Raw genomic sequence first — 18722 nt, forward strand, 5'->3', positions numbered from 1 at the left:
TGAAGAGAGGTGTCTGTAAGAAGCTCTGTTTTGAGAAATTGTCCTTGATGTAGAAAGATGTGGCATAGCAACTCCTGTACCTAAAGACACATGGAGAATTTTCTAGTTTCTTTGCGTAAAGCACCCTTTTAAAAATTCATAGTCTTTGAGAAGCTAAACATGTTTAGGTGATGCTGGGCACTAGCAAAATTAGTATGTATAATTAAATAAGGCATATAAGCAAAAGGTTGTGCATGTGTGCACACATTTAAAAATATTTGTTTAGCACTTAGTTGTTGCTACTTAACTAACTGACTGTATGTTCTATAAGAATTTTTATTCTTCCGCTGTTCTTTATTGTGACTTCTGCTGGGACGGTAGCTCTTCAGAACCAATGCTTCTTTCATATCTTAGTGCTTTAAGCTTGGTCTTCCAGCAGAAATGTGTCACGTTGTGATGTGAACCTTGTCATGCCACAGCATCACATCATCCTCAAAGAGAGCTTGAGACTTTTCTTAATGTCCTGCAAGTTGTGCTGGCAGGATATGGACAGTCCCATGAAAAATAAGATAAGGGACAACACTTCATGCATTTTTCATCAGTATAGAAAGTATTGATGGAGTGCAAAGTATTCATATCATGTAACCGACATGTCTGTGGGTGGCTTCTTTTTCCGCAAGTTTGTGCGATAAACAGTGCTGCCACAAATAGACATTTCTATAGGAAACAGTGGTGGCGGCGGTAAAAACAGGACTCTGTGATAGGATGTGGTAACAGTGCCATTAATTCATATTTTCACGTTGCATTCAGGTTATGCTAACGTGGTAAACCTCAGATCTTTCCAGTCAGTGCCAAAAGGATGCTGGGTAAAAATCATACTTTAAAATAAATATATAAATGTGGCCAGAGGCTAATGTAGAAAATCTAATGGGTTTTTCACCATAACTGCTGCTTCATCCATTTGCATTTTGGATAACTTAAAATAAAGTAATCAGTTTAATCTTTTGGTTCTTGAGCCCAAAATGCTCTCGGGAATGTTTGAGTTAAAATAAAACTCAACATTGAGTTCTTGTTTTTTATTTTTCATGGATTCATTCTTCTTATCAACCTTACTCCATCCCTTTTAAGCTATTAGAGGTTTGGGGAGTGGGGAAAGTCAAAAATAGTTGCATAGTCTTGTTTTTAAACCAGGTCCATGGAAGCACTTCATTTTTTAGCCGCTTATTCATTTTTTCCTTGGAATAAACTTCTGTAAGACTAGATAATATATTATCTACTTGTGCCACTTCTAAAACTTGAAAACATTATGATATAAACATAGCTGGCCTTGTTTTCTCAGATTCCCCTTCCGCCCCCAATGCATTATCCATCGAAGATTTAAAGCCCTTTCCTCCGTTGGATCAGAACTGCACTAGCTACAGCCATCTACTAAACTAGTGAGTACATTATTGCTAGCAGGTTTCTAGCATGGTTTACTTGACCAGTGTGGACAGGCAGGGTCTCTCTTTCCTGAGAGCAAGGCCAGAAACAATCACTCACAGTCAACACATCACTACTTAGTCTACTCTGTAGTAGGGCTTTAGAATATGGCTGTGCTAGAACCCTGCTGGTATTAATAGTGTTTAATATATGATAGCACTGCTCTGTTCCAAGTAGGGCTGTCGAGTAATCACAGTTAACTCACGCGATTAATTTAAAACAATTAATCGTGATCAAAAAATTTAATCGTGATTAATCACAGTTTTAATTGCACTGATAAACAATAGAATACCAATTGAAATTTATTAAATATTTTTGGATGTTTTTCTACATTTTCAAATATATTGATTTCAATTACAACACAGAATGCAAAGTATACAATGCTCACTTTATATTACTTTTGATTATAAATATTTGCACTATAAAAATGACAAAAGAAATAGTATTTTTCAATTCACCTCATACTAGTACTGTAGTGCAATCTCTTTATTGTGAAAGTGCAACTTACAAATGTAGGTAGGTTGATTGATTTTGGTTACGTAACTGCACTCCATAACAAAACAATGTAAAACTTTTTAGAGCCTACAAGTCCACTCAGTCCTATTTCTTGTTCAGCCAATCGCTAAAAGAAACAAGTTTGTTTACATTTGCGGGAGATACTGGTGCCTGCTTCTTATTTACAATGTCACCTGAAAGTGAGAAGAAGCGTTCACATGGCACTTTTGTAGCCAGCATTGCAAGGTATTTATGTGCCAGATATGCTAAACATTTATATGCCCCTTCATGCTTCGACCACCATTCCAGAGGACATGCTTCCATGCTGATGATGCTTATTAAAAAAAAAAATGTGTTCATTAAATTTGTGACTGAACTCCATGGAGGAGAATTGTATGTCTCTTGATCCATGGTTTTACCTGCATTCTGCCATATATTTTGTGTTATGGTTATCGTCTCGGATGACGACCCAGCATATGTTGTTTGATTTAAGAACACTTTCACCGCAAATTTGACAAAACACAAAGAATGTTCCAATATCAGATTTCTAAAGATAGCTACAGCACTGGATCCAAGGTTTAAGAGAAGTGCCTTCCAAAATCTGAGAGGGACAAGGTGTGGAGCATGCTTTCAGAAGTCTTAAAAGAGCAACAATCCGTTGCAGAAACTACAAGAACCTGAACCACCAAAAAAGAAAATCAACCTTCTGCTGATGGCATCTCACTCAGATAATGAAAATGAACATGCATCTGTCCACACTGCTTTGGATTGTTATCGAGCAGACTCCGTCAACAGCATGGACGCAGGTCCTCTGGAATTGTGGTTGAAGCATGAAGGGACATATGAATCTTTAGCTTGCAACGCTGGCTACAACAATGCCATGCAGATGCCTGTTCTCACTTTTAGGTGACCATTATAAACAAGAAGTGGGCAGTATTATCTCCTGCAAATATAAAAAAAAAATTTGTCTGAGTGACTGGCTGAACAAGAAGTAGGACTGAGTGGACTTGTAGGCTCTATAAAGTTTTACATTGTTTTATTTTTGAATGCAGTTTTTTTTGTACATAATTCTACATTTGTAAGTTCAACTTTCATGATACAAGTACTGTAGTGCAATCTCTTTATTAGGTGAATTGAAAAATACTATTTGGTTTTTTTTTTTTACAGTGCAACTATCTGTAATCAAAATAAATATAACGCGAGCACTGTACACTTTGTATTCTGTGTTGTAATTGAAATCAATATATTTGAAAATGTAGAAAACATCCAAAAATATTTAAATAAATGGTATTCTATTGTTGTTTAATAGCAAGATTAAGCTCAATTAATTTTTTTAATTGCTTGACAGCCCTAGTTCCAAGTGCTGAACAGATTTTTTCAAACAGGATTCAGATTACCTGAGTAGATGATTCCTGTTATACTTCTCTACAGCATTCTGTGTCTGAGGTTCTGGTTCATGGATTTTGGCCTCAGGTTCTTCCGCAGGTCACCAGCCATTACTGACTAGTTGACTTGTATTGGTTCTACTATGTGATATTGGTGGAATCTTTGTTATGCTCTCTGTAGTTCTACTTTGTGTCCACTGTGACTTTATCTAAGACCAACTGTCTGTAAAGATATTCTTACACCATCTGTGGGAGAAATATAGTCCCTTCTGAGAAAACAAAGTAAAAATTGTCTGCAGTTTCTTTATTTTTTTAAATTAATTTTACAGTATTTTAGTCTAACCAAATTTTAAAATTTATATGTAGTACAGATTAGCAAAGTAAATGCTGTGATAAACAATGATCCCTGAACTAGAGACCATCTCTAATATATAATCCTTGAATCGAGACTACTTGAAAGCTTACCCGAGACTTCAGTACAATTTTGGTTGTCCAGTAGTCTAAAATTCTCAAGGCATCTGACGTTAACAGTCACTTAAGGTGGATTTCCTCTTGCATTTATGTAGTTCTTGATCAGTGTTTAGACGTAAGGAGCCTGATTCTCTGTTTTCTGGCACCCTGTGCTGTCACTTACACCAGTGCAAAGTGGGCATAGAACATTACCATTCTGATCTGATAGCATTTGAAACCCACTTTGCATTGGTGTTAATGACTGCACAAGGTCATTGAGCCAAAGATCTATTAAGGGACCCCAGGTTAAATTCAAAACAAAAAAAATTTTTAGGGCTCTTCTGCAAATAACTCCAAATTCCCATTGGTTTTGCAGAATGAAACTCTTCAGCCCATTCTCTTGGTGTTGATGCTCTTGGTGCTTCCTAGTTGTAAGTGACACAGAACCTGCCATGGGAAGCGAGTATGCACCGTGTGTACAACCATCTGGCAATACACCCAGCAATGTGAACTTTGTAACAGTGAGAATACTTTTGTTCAGGCATTGAAGTTAAAGTTCATCACGTCAAATGCTGTTCAGCTCAAAATGAGGCAACTAGTGTGTGTTGGGGAAGAAGTCCTGTATTATACAGTGGAAGGAAGTGGAATTGATTTAGGAAGGAATCGGGTATTTAGTCATGCAGAAATATCCTCTTTTCTTAGCTGGTAGGCAGGAGGGATCAGGTGCTTAGTGATGGGGATTGATCCTTCTGTGGCCATGTGGTGAGATAGGAAGGATTTTGCTGTCTTTTGGAGACTAGCATTAAATGGCTTTGACCTTCTCTTGATTCAGTTGATACCAGGGTAGCGTTTTTAGTGTCCTCCTTTAAAAATATCTCCACTATAGCAAAGCCTTTTGGGACGTCTTTTCCCCTGTGAGTTTCATATTGACTCTCTGCAATGATGATTGGCATTTTCAAATGATGCTGCTGGTTTATGTATCTCTTACAATATCTTCTATTAAAAATAAAATTTAAAATTGAAAAACTCCTCTTCTGGTGAGAAGCTGATCTTGGAGCAAAATAGTTTTGGTGATTTCCTGTTTGCTTTGAGCCTATGCTTACCTTTTCCAAAAGAGTTCGTGTGGAACACATATTCTTTTAAGTAAACAAATAGATATGGTGCTTTAGCCAGTAGGCAAGGGTGATTTGGACTGAGTCATATAGTGTGTACCATGTATTGCCATTCTTCACCTCTGACATCTGTCTACCCCAATCTATTCTATCCAAAGCCATCCCAGATGGCTCTTGAGACACTTTATTTTCTTCTGTGAGATTCTGTAATGCAGCTTCCCAACTCTAGCTATTGGAGGCTCTCTAGGTGGGAAACTACTCAGCCTCTCAATACCTGTTGTAAACTGGCAGACAGAAATTGCAGTTGAATTATGCTAGGCTCATTTCATTTCCCTTTGGTCCCAATCCTGAAGCTAATAACTGCCATTCTTGCTCTTCAGCACCTTCAGTCCCTGCGAGCACTTGGGATGAAATGCTGAGTCCAAGGAATGGAGCCTGGGTCTGCCATATAATGCTAGGCCATTGATCTAGTGAACTCACACCTTTGCTGTCAGTGAGCTCTGAAGTGCTAGCAAACGGCAGTCTCTGTGGCAAGCGAGCACACACAAAATGCAGGCTGATTTGTTTCTCTCGTTTGCTTCCTCAGGTGATTTCTCTGGTCAGCTCTTAGCCTACTTGAGTCTCTGTCCAATTTTCATCATAGTCGGCTTTGTTACACTCATCATATTCAAGAGAGAGCTTCATACGGTGAGTCTTCCTCTTCCACCCCAGGTACTTCACATGGCAGGAGACATGACAAGGGAGGCGAGGGCAGGAGAGATTTGCCATTGCAGAGCTAGTATAACAAATGTGACCTCTTTGCCGAGAGGAAAGCACAATTAATTGTGATACTTTTGAATTACTGTCGAGCCTTAGTTCACTGCCCTGTCTTGCCCTATAGTGTCCCTTCCCTGAATTCCTGGACCAGGACATGCCATACATTTCAGTGACTGTTGCAAATTTTCTGCCTCTCTTTATGAGAAACTAAAGTGGGTCTTTAATATCATTATTATTGCTGTGATCCCATGAGCTCTTGGGTCATGCAGGATGAACGGGAGATACAGGAATAGGAAGAATACCCCATGTGCTGCAGGAGATGGTATTTGTAATTCTGTGGGATGCGCTTTCCCCTCTGTGACAGTAGTGAACAAGTGCCTTTAGCATGACTTTGGGAAGGGTTGTGCTGATGGAGGTGCTGTCTCTTGGATGAGATGTAAACATGGGTCCTGATCACTTGTGGTCATTGATACTTTTTGTAAAATGAGGAGGTGTTAACAGTAGTATACTGGCTGAACTTCAGTCTGGATAATTATGTTTGGCCTCTCTAAATTGTCCCTGTGGTGTCAGTTGGATACAATATTCTTCACTTTTTCTCAGCTGTTTGTCATGTTCCCTTGTTCTGTTAGACGTCTGTCTAAGATTGGCTGCATTTTGATGGAGGATGAAGTGATTCTTGTATCTCTTATTTTTCTCCCGGAGAGGTTGTGAAGCTTTATTACCCAATGTTTAAGTGATTTTATTTTTCAGATTCTTTTCTAAATGGGTTTCCCATGTCATTGTCTTGGTGCTGTATGTTTGCATTAATCTATGAAGAGCACTGACTCTGATGCCAGTTTCAATAAGTGGCAGCCTTGCCTGTCATCTTAGTCGTTAAGGGTCAGATTTTTGGGAGTGTGAGCGCTCACAAGTCCATCTGTGGTTGTGAGTATTCAGGACCTCTGGAAATGAGGCTGAGTGAAAGAGCGCTTCCCCACAATTTCCCAGGGGAAGCAGTGTGCCTGCAAGGCCCATTTCATCTGTGTGTGTGTGAAACAGCAGGAGCAGAAGTGACTCCTACTTCTCTCCTGACCAGAAGCTAGTCTTTTCATGACACAGCATGCCACAAGGTCTCTGCTATTTGTCCTGACAAGTAGCTAGGATGGGATGGCTGAGTACATTCCATACAAGGGATTACAAGCCATTCATAATATTTGCCTTTTGTAAACAGACAGGTGAAATGGAGTTAGTAATAGGATTATGACATCAGGTTTCTGATATTGCTGTGTTTATATAAAGCAACACTGTCATGGGAACTGAATGGCTCAGGGGATTAGTAATGAAACCTCTAGGTTACTAGTGTGATTGCAGCCCAAGGAAGTAGCTTCTGAAAGTCATAACAATCTAAAGGCTTCTTGGAAGCCTATGTGACCTGAATTGATCATTCCAGTCCAATTTCTAATGGGCAGTTTTCTTTGTCATTAAAAAAAAAAAAAAATCAAATTAGGCACAAATTGGCCTCCCCATTTTAGCAATCAGCAGAAATACTGAAGATTGAATAGGTCATAAAGACTGAAAGCATCTTTCATTTCTAGAGGTGATACCTGCTGAAGATTGGGGCACTTCGGCAGGGGACATGCATGTGGGGGGGAGCTTGCATTGCCACTGTCTGTGTTGTATCTGCTCTGTAAATAGAAGACAGTTTTAGGACAGTGAATCTAGCTTCCGTAAGTGAATTTAGGGCTGATCTTTATATGGTGCCTTTCATCCCAGAAGATCCCAAAACACTCTCTCTCTCCCACTCACACTCACTCTCTCTTCCCACCCCCCCACACATAGAGAGAGATTGTAAGGTAAGTATTTTGGGACCTTCTGGGAGAGATATAGATATAGGTAGCGTGGGATATATTGTATAGTGTGTGTGTGTGTGTGTGTGTGTGTGTATACACACACACACACACACACACACACACACACACACACACAAAGTGTGTATATAATACAGTAAAGATCATAGAGATGGAAAAGGCTTGTTGCATCCATCCCCTTGCTAGAGGAGGTTATGGTGCCTTGCTAGATGAAGCACCAGGTATTAAACTGCCACTGCACTTGACCTGTACATACATGTTACAGTTTAACATTCTTTTAAGATTTTTTACAGTTGCAAGGTAAAGCATTCAAAAATAAGATTTCTCCATGAAATCTTTGCATGCACAAGGGGGTTGTATTTATTATGATAGGAAGTCCAGAGCGAAGTCAGGAATAGACCAAGCTGTACTGGGACCTAGTGGAGGCCTGAAACACAAAATAACATGCTCTTTCTCTTCTTGCAACCCTCTGCCTCATCCACTGTCTCTCCTGTGCAGTGAATGAGGCAGGGAGCCTCTAAAACAAACAGTATGTGATGACGTAATTAAAGACCGTATCATGAAGGGTATGAACGAGGAGGCTGAATTAAGGTGGCATAAACAACCTTAATTTTGGCATTTCCTAATGTTGTTGTTTTTTGCAGCCTGGGGCGTGCAAAAAATTATAAGCACACCAGGTAGTAGATCTGAGACTAAAACTAATGCTGTCCTGGTGGTGCCCAGAACACCTTCCTCCAATGGCAAAATTGAATTGAATTGTAATGGGGAGCTCTGGCTGCACCAGCCAAGGAGGAATGGGTGCTGTGAAGGAATGCTGTTTCTCTAAACTGGGGAAGACACCTCCTCCTCTCTCTCAGTCCAGAGGGGCAGTGGGCAGATGCCGCATTGTCCTCTGTCCAGAGCTCTAGCTCTGCCTGGTAGCATGCTCAGTTCAGTTACCATGTTAAAAAAGCTCTGTAGGGCTGTAGTATTCTCAGTGCAGATGGGATGTTCAAGAGATAGTAGCAGCAAATCGCTACCGCTCTCCACTGATTTTGTGGAAATGGCAAAGCCCGGAGGCTTATAACTCATCCATGTATCTGTAGATTTTCATAGAGAAAGCAAAAGGTACCTCTCTGAGTCTAGGACCATTCCCTGGCAGATCTCGCCTTCCTGCTCCAAATGTGGAGGTGCTAGAGCTCTTCGGAGAAACCGTTAATTGAGCCAAAGTTAACATGTTTTTTTCCTACCTTTCTCCCCCAGTCTCATTTTCTGAAATGGCTGATCTGTGTTCGTTTAAATTTAAAAACAAAACCTGCAACCTGAGCAGAGAACAAGCCTGAATGTCCAGAGCAGAGAACAAGCCTGAATGTCCAGCGTTCAACAAAGTTATAAGCAACTGAAAACTGGCTAGTAATAAAAGTGTAAGCAACTAAGCAAGTGTTAGTGTTAATGCTGATTACTAATTCTACCTATAGAAAGGAGCCACCATTGGGTTGGAATGTGACAGCTCTTCAGCAGCACACAGTATACTGACCCACAGTTTAGCTCAGGAAGTGAAAAATCCCATAACTATTTGAAACTAGAGGAGGAATTTAGGGAGGCAGAATACGATTACGCAGATTGGAATTTGGCCAGGATGCTAGGGCTAAGAGAGGGAAGAAGTATTCTGGACTACAGAGTGAAATTGATACTATGTTTCTATAATCTGGCCAGGCCCAGAAAATGCCTTGCCTTTAAAGATGTTAGAAATTTGTGGGGAACAGCTTCAGGATGATGATGATTTTCTGTATGTTGTTCACTAAAGAGAAAAATAAAATAAAATAGAATAAGCCGCCCTTTTAAGCAGAGCATATCAACGGCATCATATGTGCTCCCACTGTTGGCCTGCAGCAAACAGTTGAAGACGTTTTGTCAATTTAAAATCTAGGCAAATAAAAAAAAAAAAAAAATTCCAGCTATGACACTACTCTTGGAGTCCCTCTGCCAATATTTTCTATTTTATTCTTTTCTATTCTGTTGCTCTGTGAAAGACTCCCGCAAACAGGGGAAACTGAATATATACTCTTTTGGTTAGAGTAATCTTGAGTGTTACTTATAACAGTAGTAGTTTAAAAAAAAAAAATCGGAGAGAAAGCGTGGTTTTGTTTTAAGTTGACCGTGTCCCTTTAAGGAAAATTTGTCGCAAAAGCTTGATGAGATGCATCACAGTTGAGATGACACAGTGGGAAGCTGAGGGATGGATGCAGGGTCATAGGCTGACACAATTATCTCTTTCACAGATATCTTTCTTAGGGGGGCTGGCATTCAACGAAGGAGTGAACTGGCTAATAAAGAATATTATCCGTGAGCCACGGCCCTGTGAAGGTAAGTATGGCCTGGTGGCTTGGGGGAAAGAGCGGGTACATGAATTATCTTTGAACTGTGGTGACAATAATTGGGTTGAAGGTGGTTTTGTCTCAGGTCTGGTATGTTGTGTTTGCACATTCACATGGGGGTTGGGAAGGGGCGCTTACAGTCCAGATGATCAGATAAATGTATTGTAAATTCACACACTCAGCCCAACACTGTGACCTGGCTGGATCTTTGAAGTGTTCGGGCTATTGCTGTGTATTGAGCATACTGTTTTTTCTTCTCTTCCCAGAAGCCCATTCAACAGTGACTACAAAATACGGGATGCCATCCAGTCACTCTCAGTTTATGTGGTTTTTCTCTGTTTACTCGTTCCTGTTTCTTTATTTAAGGTGAAGCTTCTTCATTAGGTTTTGGCTGTTTTACACTTTGACCTCTGGGGCATTTGGAATGGGTGGCTACCTGCTGGTGGCATGCCTTTCTTTCTATTCAGTTGATTCCTGTAGGTAGAGCTGAATTCCAGGACCTGTGCAATCTGTTCTGTGGTGGGGTGGGATTCCCTCTGGAGTGAGTTCATCCCAAATTGAATATAGGTCTATGGGCTCTGCTGCTGCCTGAGAATGTTGATTAAGGAGGGGAAAGCAAGAGTGAAGGGAAGGAGGCCCCTGATGCCATCGCTCCCATAGCATGAGTCCATCGGAATATGACTGCTGACACAATCTCTTTTGAATCATGCTAAATTGCAAGACTGCCAAAATCCATGCTGGAATGCAATTGAGGAACTAGGAAGGAGGCGAGAGAGAGAGAGAGAAGAGCTGTCTTCTCATGGGGCTCTTCTCCCTTGTATTAGTGAGTTTGTCCCTGCAATCTCTCCAGTGATTTCTGCTGCTCTCTCGCATGACCCATTCATGGTTTGTCTCTGCTGCCTGGTGCTAGGCTTGCATTCTCTGATGTGGGGCTCCCCTTCTGAAGTCCTCTTTGCTCAGCTGTGGCTACCTCCTGCAGCTCTATAATATGGAGGAGCAGACGAGAGACCAGACAACTCTCCTATCCTGTACAAGTGGGCAGCTATAAGGAGATCTGAGGCAAGATGGTTGCATATGCACTCTATGCACCTCCCATAATGGTACCATGGGCACATTGGCTCCCTTTGTAGTGATCTCCATTAACACCTGGACACTGGGGTCAGGCTTTCTCACTTGCATCCTCTTGGCAGCAGTTGGATACATCAGCACTGCGGTGTTAACAGGTTATCCATGACATTAATGAGGGCTATGTCTTCCTTAGGTCACTGTAATTTGGAGGGGTGGGATATAGGGACTGTTCCGCTCCCTAACACCCTCTCTTTTCCACTGCACTAATGGCTTTTTCCCCATCTCTTTTTTTTTTTTTTTTTTTTTTTTTTCCAGAATGCACCAAACAAACAATGCCAGGTTTCTGGATTTATTGTGGCGACATGTGCTGTCCATCTGCCTTGTCACGGTGGCCTTTCTAGTCTCATATAGTAGGTATGGAACAGCCATTTGTCTTACTCTTTTGTACTAACCCTTGGCCTTGTGGTTTTTTTGGCAGCACTTTATCCTCCTCCATTTGTGGTTCAGTTCTTGATAACTGTGCCAGAAATACCAAGGGCTGAGAGAGTCCTATGTTACCAGGGACTCTTCAGAATGGGAGCTCTTTCATTTTCTCTGGATTTTTTTTCCTGGTCTAGTTATGTCCCTCAATAGTCACTTCAAAAATTGCAGTCCAGTGGGTGGTTTTAAGCTTATATGATTGCACTGGGGCCCCATGGCTGCAAACCCAGCTATGTGGAGGCTGGATCATTGTGAAGAGAGTTGGTCATAGATGGGAAGGGACTTGCATTGAGCCCTGCATCTGTCTTCACACATGGATCTGCAAAACTGAAGACCAGTGTTCCCTCCCCATTCTCTCTGGCCTCCATGTCCAGGATATGGACAGAGTCATTTTGTCTACCTCATCCCTTTTCTGCACTAATCCATAAAAGCATTGAGCTAGGTCATGGGCCAGTACCTTTTGCAGCGTGTGAAGTATTTAATATGGACTGAAATGACTTCTTGTAGAGTCAGTCTAAATGTAGTCACAATTGTTTGGCTTCAATCATCTTGCAGTATGAACAGACTTAGTCTGTGTGAGTAGTGTCTATGTGCCAGGATAATCTAATAGATCATTACTACTGTGACCACTACCAGTAAAAAACTGTACTCTGTCTACAGCAATGAAGCCTTCAGACTGCTAAATTTGAGGTCAGCAAAAACCATGACAAAACAAGTTCCCATCACGCTATATATTCTGAAAGCCTTTAAACCCAGGCTTCAGAGAGTTACTGAAGGAGCAAGTTGACCTGCCGCTGGCTCTGGAAAAATTCTCTCCTGGGATCAACAGCAACAGGCACCCAGCCAATCTGAACTTCTACTGTGAGAAACATGTAGACACCTTCTTAGGTATTGGGCTTCTCAGAGTTAGGAGTATTCCTAAACAGAAATTTATGTACACAGAAGGGTCTAAGTTGTTTCCTGATTATCCATTAGTGGATGGGGGGAAGCAAAAGATGTAATAGATCTCGATTTTAAAAAGGCTTTTGACACAGTCCTACATGACATTCTCCTAAGCAAACTATGGAAATACGGTCTAGATGAAACCATTAGGTGGTGCACAACTGGTTGAAAAACCATACTCAGAATAGTTATCAATGGCTTGCTGTCAAACTGAGAGGGCGTATCTCATGGGCTCCCACAGAGTACAGTCCTGGGTCTTGGTGCTATTCAGTATTTTTAGTGACTTGGATAATGAGCGGAGAGTATGCTTATAAAATTTGCAGATGACACCAAGTTGGAAGGGGCTGCAGGCAGTTTGGAGGACAGAATTAGAACTAAAAATGACCTTGACAAACTGGAGAATTGGTCTGAATTCAATAAAATGAAATTCAATAAAGACAAGAGCAAAGTATACACTTAGGAAGGAAAAATTCAGTGCACAACTACAAAATTGGAATTAACTGTCTAGGCCAGAGGTGGGCAAACTACAGCCCGCGGGACTGTCCTGCCTGGCCTCTGAGCTCCTGGCCGGGGAGGCTAGCTCCCGGCCCCTCCCCTGCTTTCACCCCTCCCCGCAGTCACGCTGGCTGGCTCCAGCATGGTAAGGGGGAGGGAAGAGGGGGGGTTGGATAAGGGGCAGGGGGTCCTGAGGGGCAGTCAGGAGACCGGGAGGAGGGGGTGGTTTTATGGGGTGGAGATTCGGGGGGGGGGGACAGTCAGGGAAAGGGGAGCAGGGGGTGTCGGATGGGGGTGGGGTCCCAGGGGGCAGTTAGGGGTGGGGTTGTGGATAAGGGTCATGGCAGTCAGGGAGCAGGGAGGGGTTGGAAAGGGATTGAGGTCCCGGGGGGCGGTTAGGGGCGGGGTGTCCTGGGACTGGGCAGTCAGAGGTCAAGGAGCAGGAGTGGTTGGATGGGTCAGAGATTCTGAGAGGGGCGGGAAGTGGGAGGGGATGGATAGGGGGCGCGGGCCAGGCTGTTTAGGGAGGCACAGCCTTCCCTACCTGGCCCTCCATACAGTTGCGCAACCCCAAAGTGGCTCTTGGGCCAAAAAGTTTGCCCACCCCTGGTCTAGGCAGTATTGCTGCAGAAAAGGATCTGAGGGGTTACAGTGGATCACAAATTAAATAAGAGCTAACAATGTGGTGCAGTTGCGAAGAAGGCTAATACACCCCCAAATTATATTAACAGGAGTGACGTATGCAAGACCTAGAAGGTAACTTTTCTACTTTAGTCAGCACTGGTGAGGCCTCAGCTGGAGTACTGGATCCATTATTAAGCACAGCACTTCAAGAAAGATGTGGACAAACTGGAAAGAGATCAGAAGGGAGTAACAAAAATGATAGAAGGTTTAGAAAACCTGATCTATGAGGAAATGTTTAAAAAAGGCATATTTAGTCTTGAGAAAAGAAGACTAGGACGGAGCACCAGACAATATGTTCAGGGATCTTTAGATATGTTAATAGCTATTACAAAGAGGACGGTGATTGTTCTTCATGTTCGCTGAAGATCGGACAAGAAGTAATCAGCTTAATCCGTAGCAGGGGAGATTTAGATTAGATATTAGGAAAAGCCTTCTAACTATAGGGATAGTTAAAGCAAGAAATAGGTTATCAAGGGAGGTTGTGGAATCCCCATCCTGTGCAGTTTCTCAGAACAGTTTAGATAAACACCTTGCAGGGATAGTCGATGTATACTCGTTTGCCTCAGCATGTGAGGATGGGCTGCATGATCTCTCAAGGGCCCTTCCAGGCCTACATTTTTATGATTTCAATATCTTTTAAATAGGTGCCACTTGGCTGTTTCACATCTGGAAGATAACCTTGCTCTGGCCTTTATAGGGGCCTGTAAAACGCTGTATCCAGCTGTGTGATGCCCTCATTTTGTTTGAAATCCTGTCTCTGGTAATTTTCCTTTCTTGTTTCCTCCGAAGGGTCTATCTGCTCTACCACACCTGGAGCCAGGTCTTATATGGAGGTGTTGCAGGAAGCATCATGGCCATAGCCTGGTTTGCATTCACACAGGAGATCTTAACTCCTTTGTTCCCAAGGATAGCTGCATGGTAAAAACCTTTTATGCTATTTTGTGTTTGTTTTAATCCCCCAAGGCCTCACCCTCCTGCAGAATCAGATACTTGTCCAGCACTGTATGCCTCAAGTTTACTCTGTGTGCCACGAAAGGGGCCACAACAGTGTTTACCTCTTGAAATGTGCTGAACCTACTGGTATCTGGAGCAGCATGACACCCTTGCAAGGGAGTAAAGTCCTATTCAACCTGCACAGGGATAGAGAATTTATACCATATGGTGTAAGAAAACCAATCATGGGATACTTCAGTCCATAAAACCAAATGATTGTTATGATGTTCTATAGGAATGCAACCCCCATGTAAAGGGGTTTAAACTGTGCACAGTTTCCCAATGGTCTAGAGGTTAGAGCAGGGGACTGGGAATAGGGACTCCTAGATTCTGTTTCTTGCTCTGTTTACTGACTCCCTATGTGACCATGAGCAAATCATTTAACTAACTTGTGCCACCACTTATCCGTCTGTAAAATGGGGATAAATACTTCCCTACCTTTTGGGGAGGAGGAATTGTGAGGCTTAATTGTTCATAAAGTACTTTGAGATCCTTGGAAGAAAGGTGCTAGAGGATTGCCCAGTGTTATGAGAGAGTACCTCTAGGAACTGCTACTTCCTGACCTCCCCATCCATTTCTCCAAACGCACTGTAATGGAAAGGCTGATTCCAATGGGTCAGATCTCTTCTTACCTACACCAAACAAAAAAATGCAAATAAAGTGAAATGGCAATTTAGTTAAATTTAACTAGACTAGAAACCTTCCTAATAAGGGAGGGAAAATGGCACTTTTCCTGGTAGACTTATATATTGCTGTTTTCTAAATACACAAAACCTGTCCAGGTTTGCCTTGCAGGTAGCAGTGTTAAATTTCACACGATTTCCTCCATGGCTTATCAGAATTAGGAAAGAAAATGTTTTAATTCTCTGCCCCTCTTTTTCTCCCCCAAACCTTGTTAATTTTAGGCCAGCTTCAGAGTTCTTTTTAATCAGAGATACCAGCCTCATTCCCAACATCCTGTGGTTTGAATACACAGTCACCAGAGCAGAGGCAAGGTAAGCAGGATGGTAGGAGGTTCTGCACACAGGGAGCTGTATCTAAGTTGTTACATGCACTAATAGGGTAATGGTTTATTTACCTGTATCTTGTGATTTACCTTGTGATTATTTTATTTATATATGAAAATTAGAGTAGCTGATGTGGATAGCTTTTATGGACCGGGTAGTATAGAGTGTGAAAAGAGACCAAATTGTGGGTTGACTTTAATAGAGTGTATCGTTAAAATATAATCAGTATGAAATGGGAAAAAGTGATAAACAAGTACAAATGATTCCAAACACAAAGACATAGGGGATTGCAGCAGTAGGGGAGAAACCAAATGTTGTAACCGTGTTGTAAAGGGTCCCTCTGGATGCAGTAAAGTGTATAACTTGAGCAGAATCATCTGGAGTGGTAAGTCTCCATTTTGTGCTGTGTGAGGTGAATTTGGTATTCCATAAAAAGGGAGTCACAATAGGGTAGCCACTATGTAACTACGTCTAGTCTCTCACATACACCTTGCTAATGCACTTCAGTTGTGACCTACAGACCCTCTGGTTATTCCAGACCTGAGCCTGTAAAAATGGGGAATGACCACTCTTGACATTGGATGTGGTGGTCTGGTCTATCCAGATCATTTTATTCCTCCCACCTCTTTAGCCAAGGAATGTGCTATGTCTGGTGATGAGGATCTACCTCACTCTGCCACCTCTACGTTCATTGCAGAAACAGACAGCGCAAGCTAGGTACGAAGCTCCAGTGACTCAAGGCATGGGAACAGAATGCAGGACTTAATGGAGAAGGACAAAAGTAGAGACCTGTACAGACCTGGGAGCAGCAAGGAGTCTTCACAGATGGACCAAAGGAACAGGCAGGGACCATACTCAAAGCCTGGAGGCCTTTGCTCTGGCTTTTGCAGCTAGCTGGATGCTCCCTGATGCATGTGGGACCATGCAGGAGCAGAACCTCATTTACCACACAAATGCACATTGCCAGTTGGAATGTACCATCGTGTCTGAGTCGCGGGAGGGGGGAGAAAATACTTGATGGCTTGTTTGGGGGAGGGAGAACCAAAAAAAACATCCTATTTCTGTGACTTTTTTTGCAGCATGAAATATACACACTTATTTATTTTTTTTAATTGAACTATTATTTTTGGGGGGTGATGCATGGATTGTGTGTTTGGAAGAAGACAAAACCAAAATTAGGTCTTGCCTAATTCAGGGGTTTTAATTTGCGGGGGGGAGGCAGGGTGGCTTAAGCAAGAGAGGAAGAGGTATTTCTTTCCTTTCTGCAACAGTTGGGAGATCGAAATAAATTCCCACTGCACTTTGTAAGGATATAAAGAAGCTACTTAAAGATTTGCTTTTAAACACTAGTGACATTCCTGTGCGCAAGCCTGCACGGATACCACCTGGGGAGTGGGGGTTAAAACACCAAGGAAAACCTAAAATACACTAATTTTTTTTTTTTTTTTTCACTGCTGCTCCTGTTGTGTAATTAGCCAGGTTGTTTTACCCAGGCCCTCTTCTTTTTAGGTGTCAATAACTTGGTATACGCATTAAATATCCCTTCACTCCCTCTTCCTTTTGTACTTTTATGACCCTAGAGCTGCTGGGACCTCTACAGTTCTGTTGCTGATCTTAAGCCAGACTCTGTTATTGATTAAGGACACCACGATTAAGTTTAAATAACTGCTAGTTAAGGCACAACTCCATGCTTTTAAGGATTACCCTAAAGTCATTTAAAAAAAGCTTTTACTGGTATTAAAAGTTTGTATGATCGGTCTCTGCCCTAAACCCTCTTTCTGATAATGAATTTTCCCATTGAGCTTTTCAGCCATCAGTAAACTTTTTATAAAAATAAAAATTTGGTGAGTGCTGATGTCTGGCTTTAGCACTGCATGAATTACTTTTGGAGAGTCCAGTTAGATTCAAACACAGGTTACTGCTGAAATGAGGCAGTAAGTTTTAACCCTGGCAAACATTTCCATGGGTCATGCTGATTTGTTTTGGGTTCGGCAGTAGTCAAGACTATTGCAAAAGTCTGCACCAGCTACCTAGAATGCATAACTTGTAAGGGATCTTGCCCTTACTTTGTAAGGATTTTCATTTTGACTGTTTTTCAAGTGATGAACTTCCTTAGTCTGGAGCTCCGGACAGTAAGTTCTGCTGCTAGATGTTTGGGTACCATTCTCCTGTGATAGGATATCTGACAGCCTCTTCGACCCTGCCAGTACTTAGATCCTCTGCAATAGGCTGGTAAATGGTTTGAGAAGACTATATACTAACAGTGAGTCAGCAGTGCATCCTGAATGTACTTCATGGCTGTGCAAAGACTGTTCTATTGCACTTTTTAGCCTATAATCAAGACATTACAATGAAGTTCAGCAACAAGGTGGAGAGACTAACGGTACAATTGCCTTGACGTTTCATAACAGGGGAAGGCCAGGGCAAGTACAGCTACCAAGCTGGGTCAAAAGAGGAGTATGTTAGCATCTGTCTGATACTGTCACCTGTACAGAGGGATGGTGACTATGCATACCCATCTCTGTCTTGCTGCATGTTTTACTAGCTTCCATTAAAAAGCTATTGAGGCTTCATAGAAAACTCATTGGTATGTACTGATGCAAGATGTGATTTTTGGCTCATATCTGATCATCTCTGTATTTTTCTGCCACCTTAATTTAAAAACAGCATTTTAAAGATTTCATCTGCTCCTCTTGCCATGATCCGTGTGTGTGTGTGTGCGCGCTATAGAACCTATTTTATCCTAATCCTAGAATTTGGCCCAGGAGGAGATTAAGAATGAAAACCTTTTTAAAACATACTTGTTCTAAACTGAATATATCTTTCTCTGTAGCAGCAGTTCTTTAGATTTTTTTTTTTTAAACTAAGGATATGGGGATTTTTTGTCTATTACAATAAATTTCTCTAATTTAGCACTCATTGGAGTGATCTAATATGAACTCTCCACACTGAGATTTCTAGTGCATTTGCACATAAAATAGCACTTTTATTCCTCATAAAAGCACTTTGGCTGGGCTGATCTCTCTCTCTCTTTTTGAGCTATGGGCTGTGACTTTAATGGGCATTAGCTCAGGCCCATAACTATTTCATTAAAAAAGGCCATGAGTAGGTGGGGGGGGGGGGGGAGAGAAGGAAGTGTGAGTAGCTAAGTTAGCTAGGTAATAGGGTAGTGTAGTAATGAGTTAGGCACCAG

General features: G+C 41.8%; 1 protein-coding gene across 2 annotated transcripts in view; it reads left to right on the forward strand.

The window, feature by feature from the left end:
- Positions 1-18383, forward strand: part of DOLPP1 (dolichyldiphosphatase 1) — a 20850-nt gene extending 2467 nt beyond the window's left edge. The window contains exons 2-8 of one of the 2 annotated variants that reach the window (XM_074973807.1): positions 5487-5587; positions 9765-9849; positions 10127-10226; positions 11244-11342; positions 14319-14447; positions 15428-15517; positions 16227-18383. In XM_074973807.1, the coding sequence (XP_074829908.1) occupies positions 5487-5587; positions 9765-9849; positions 10127-10226; positions 11244-11342; positions 14319-14447; positions 15428-15517; positions 16227-16263 (641 nt within the window). In that variant the 3' untranslated portion in view covers positions 16264-18383. The remainder of the gene's footprint in view (positions 1-5486; positions 5588-9764; positions 9850-10126; positions 10227-11243; positions 11343-14318; positions 14448-15427; positions 15518-16226) is intronic. The other variant, XM_074973808.1, reaches the window with a different exon arrangement.
- Positions 18384-18722: the final 339 nt, after the last annotated feature.

Source organism: Natator depressus, chromosome 16 (genome assembly GCF_965152275.1).
Source record: "Natator depressus isolate rNatDep1 chromosome 16, rNatDep2.hap1, whole genome shotgun sequence".
Classification (NCBI taxonomy): domain Eukaryota; kingdom Metazoa; phylum Chordata; order Testudines; family Cheloniidae; genus Natator; species Natator depressus.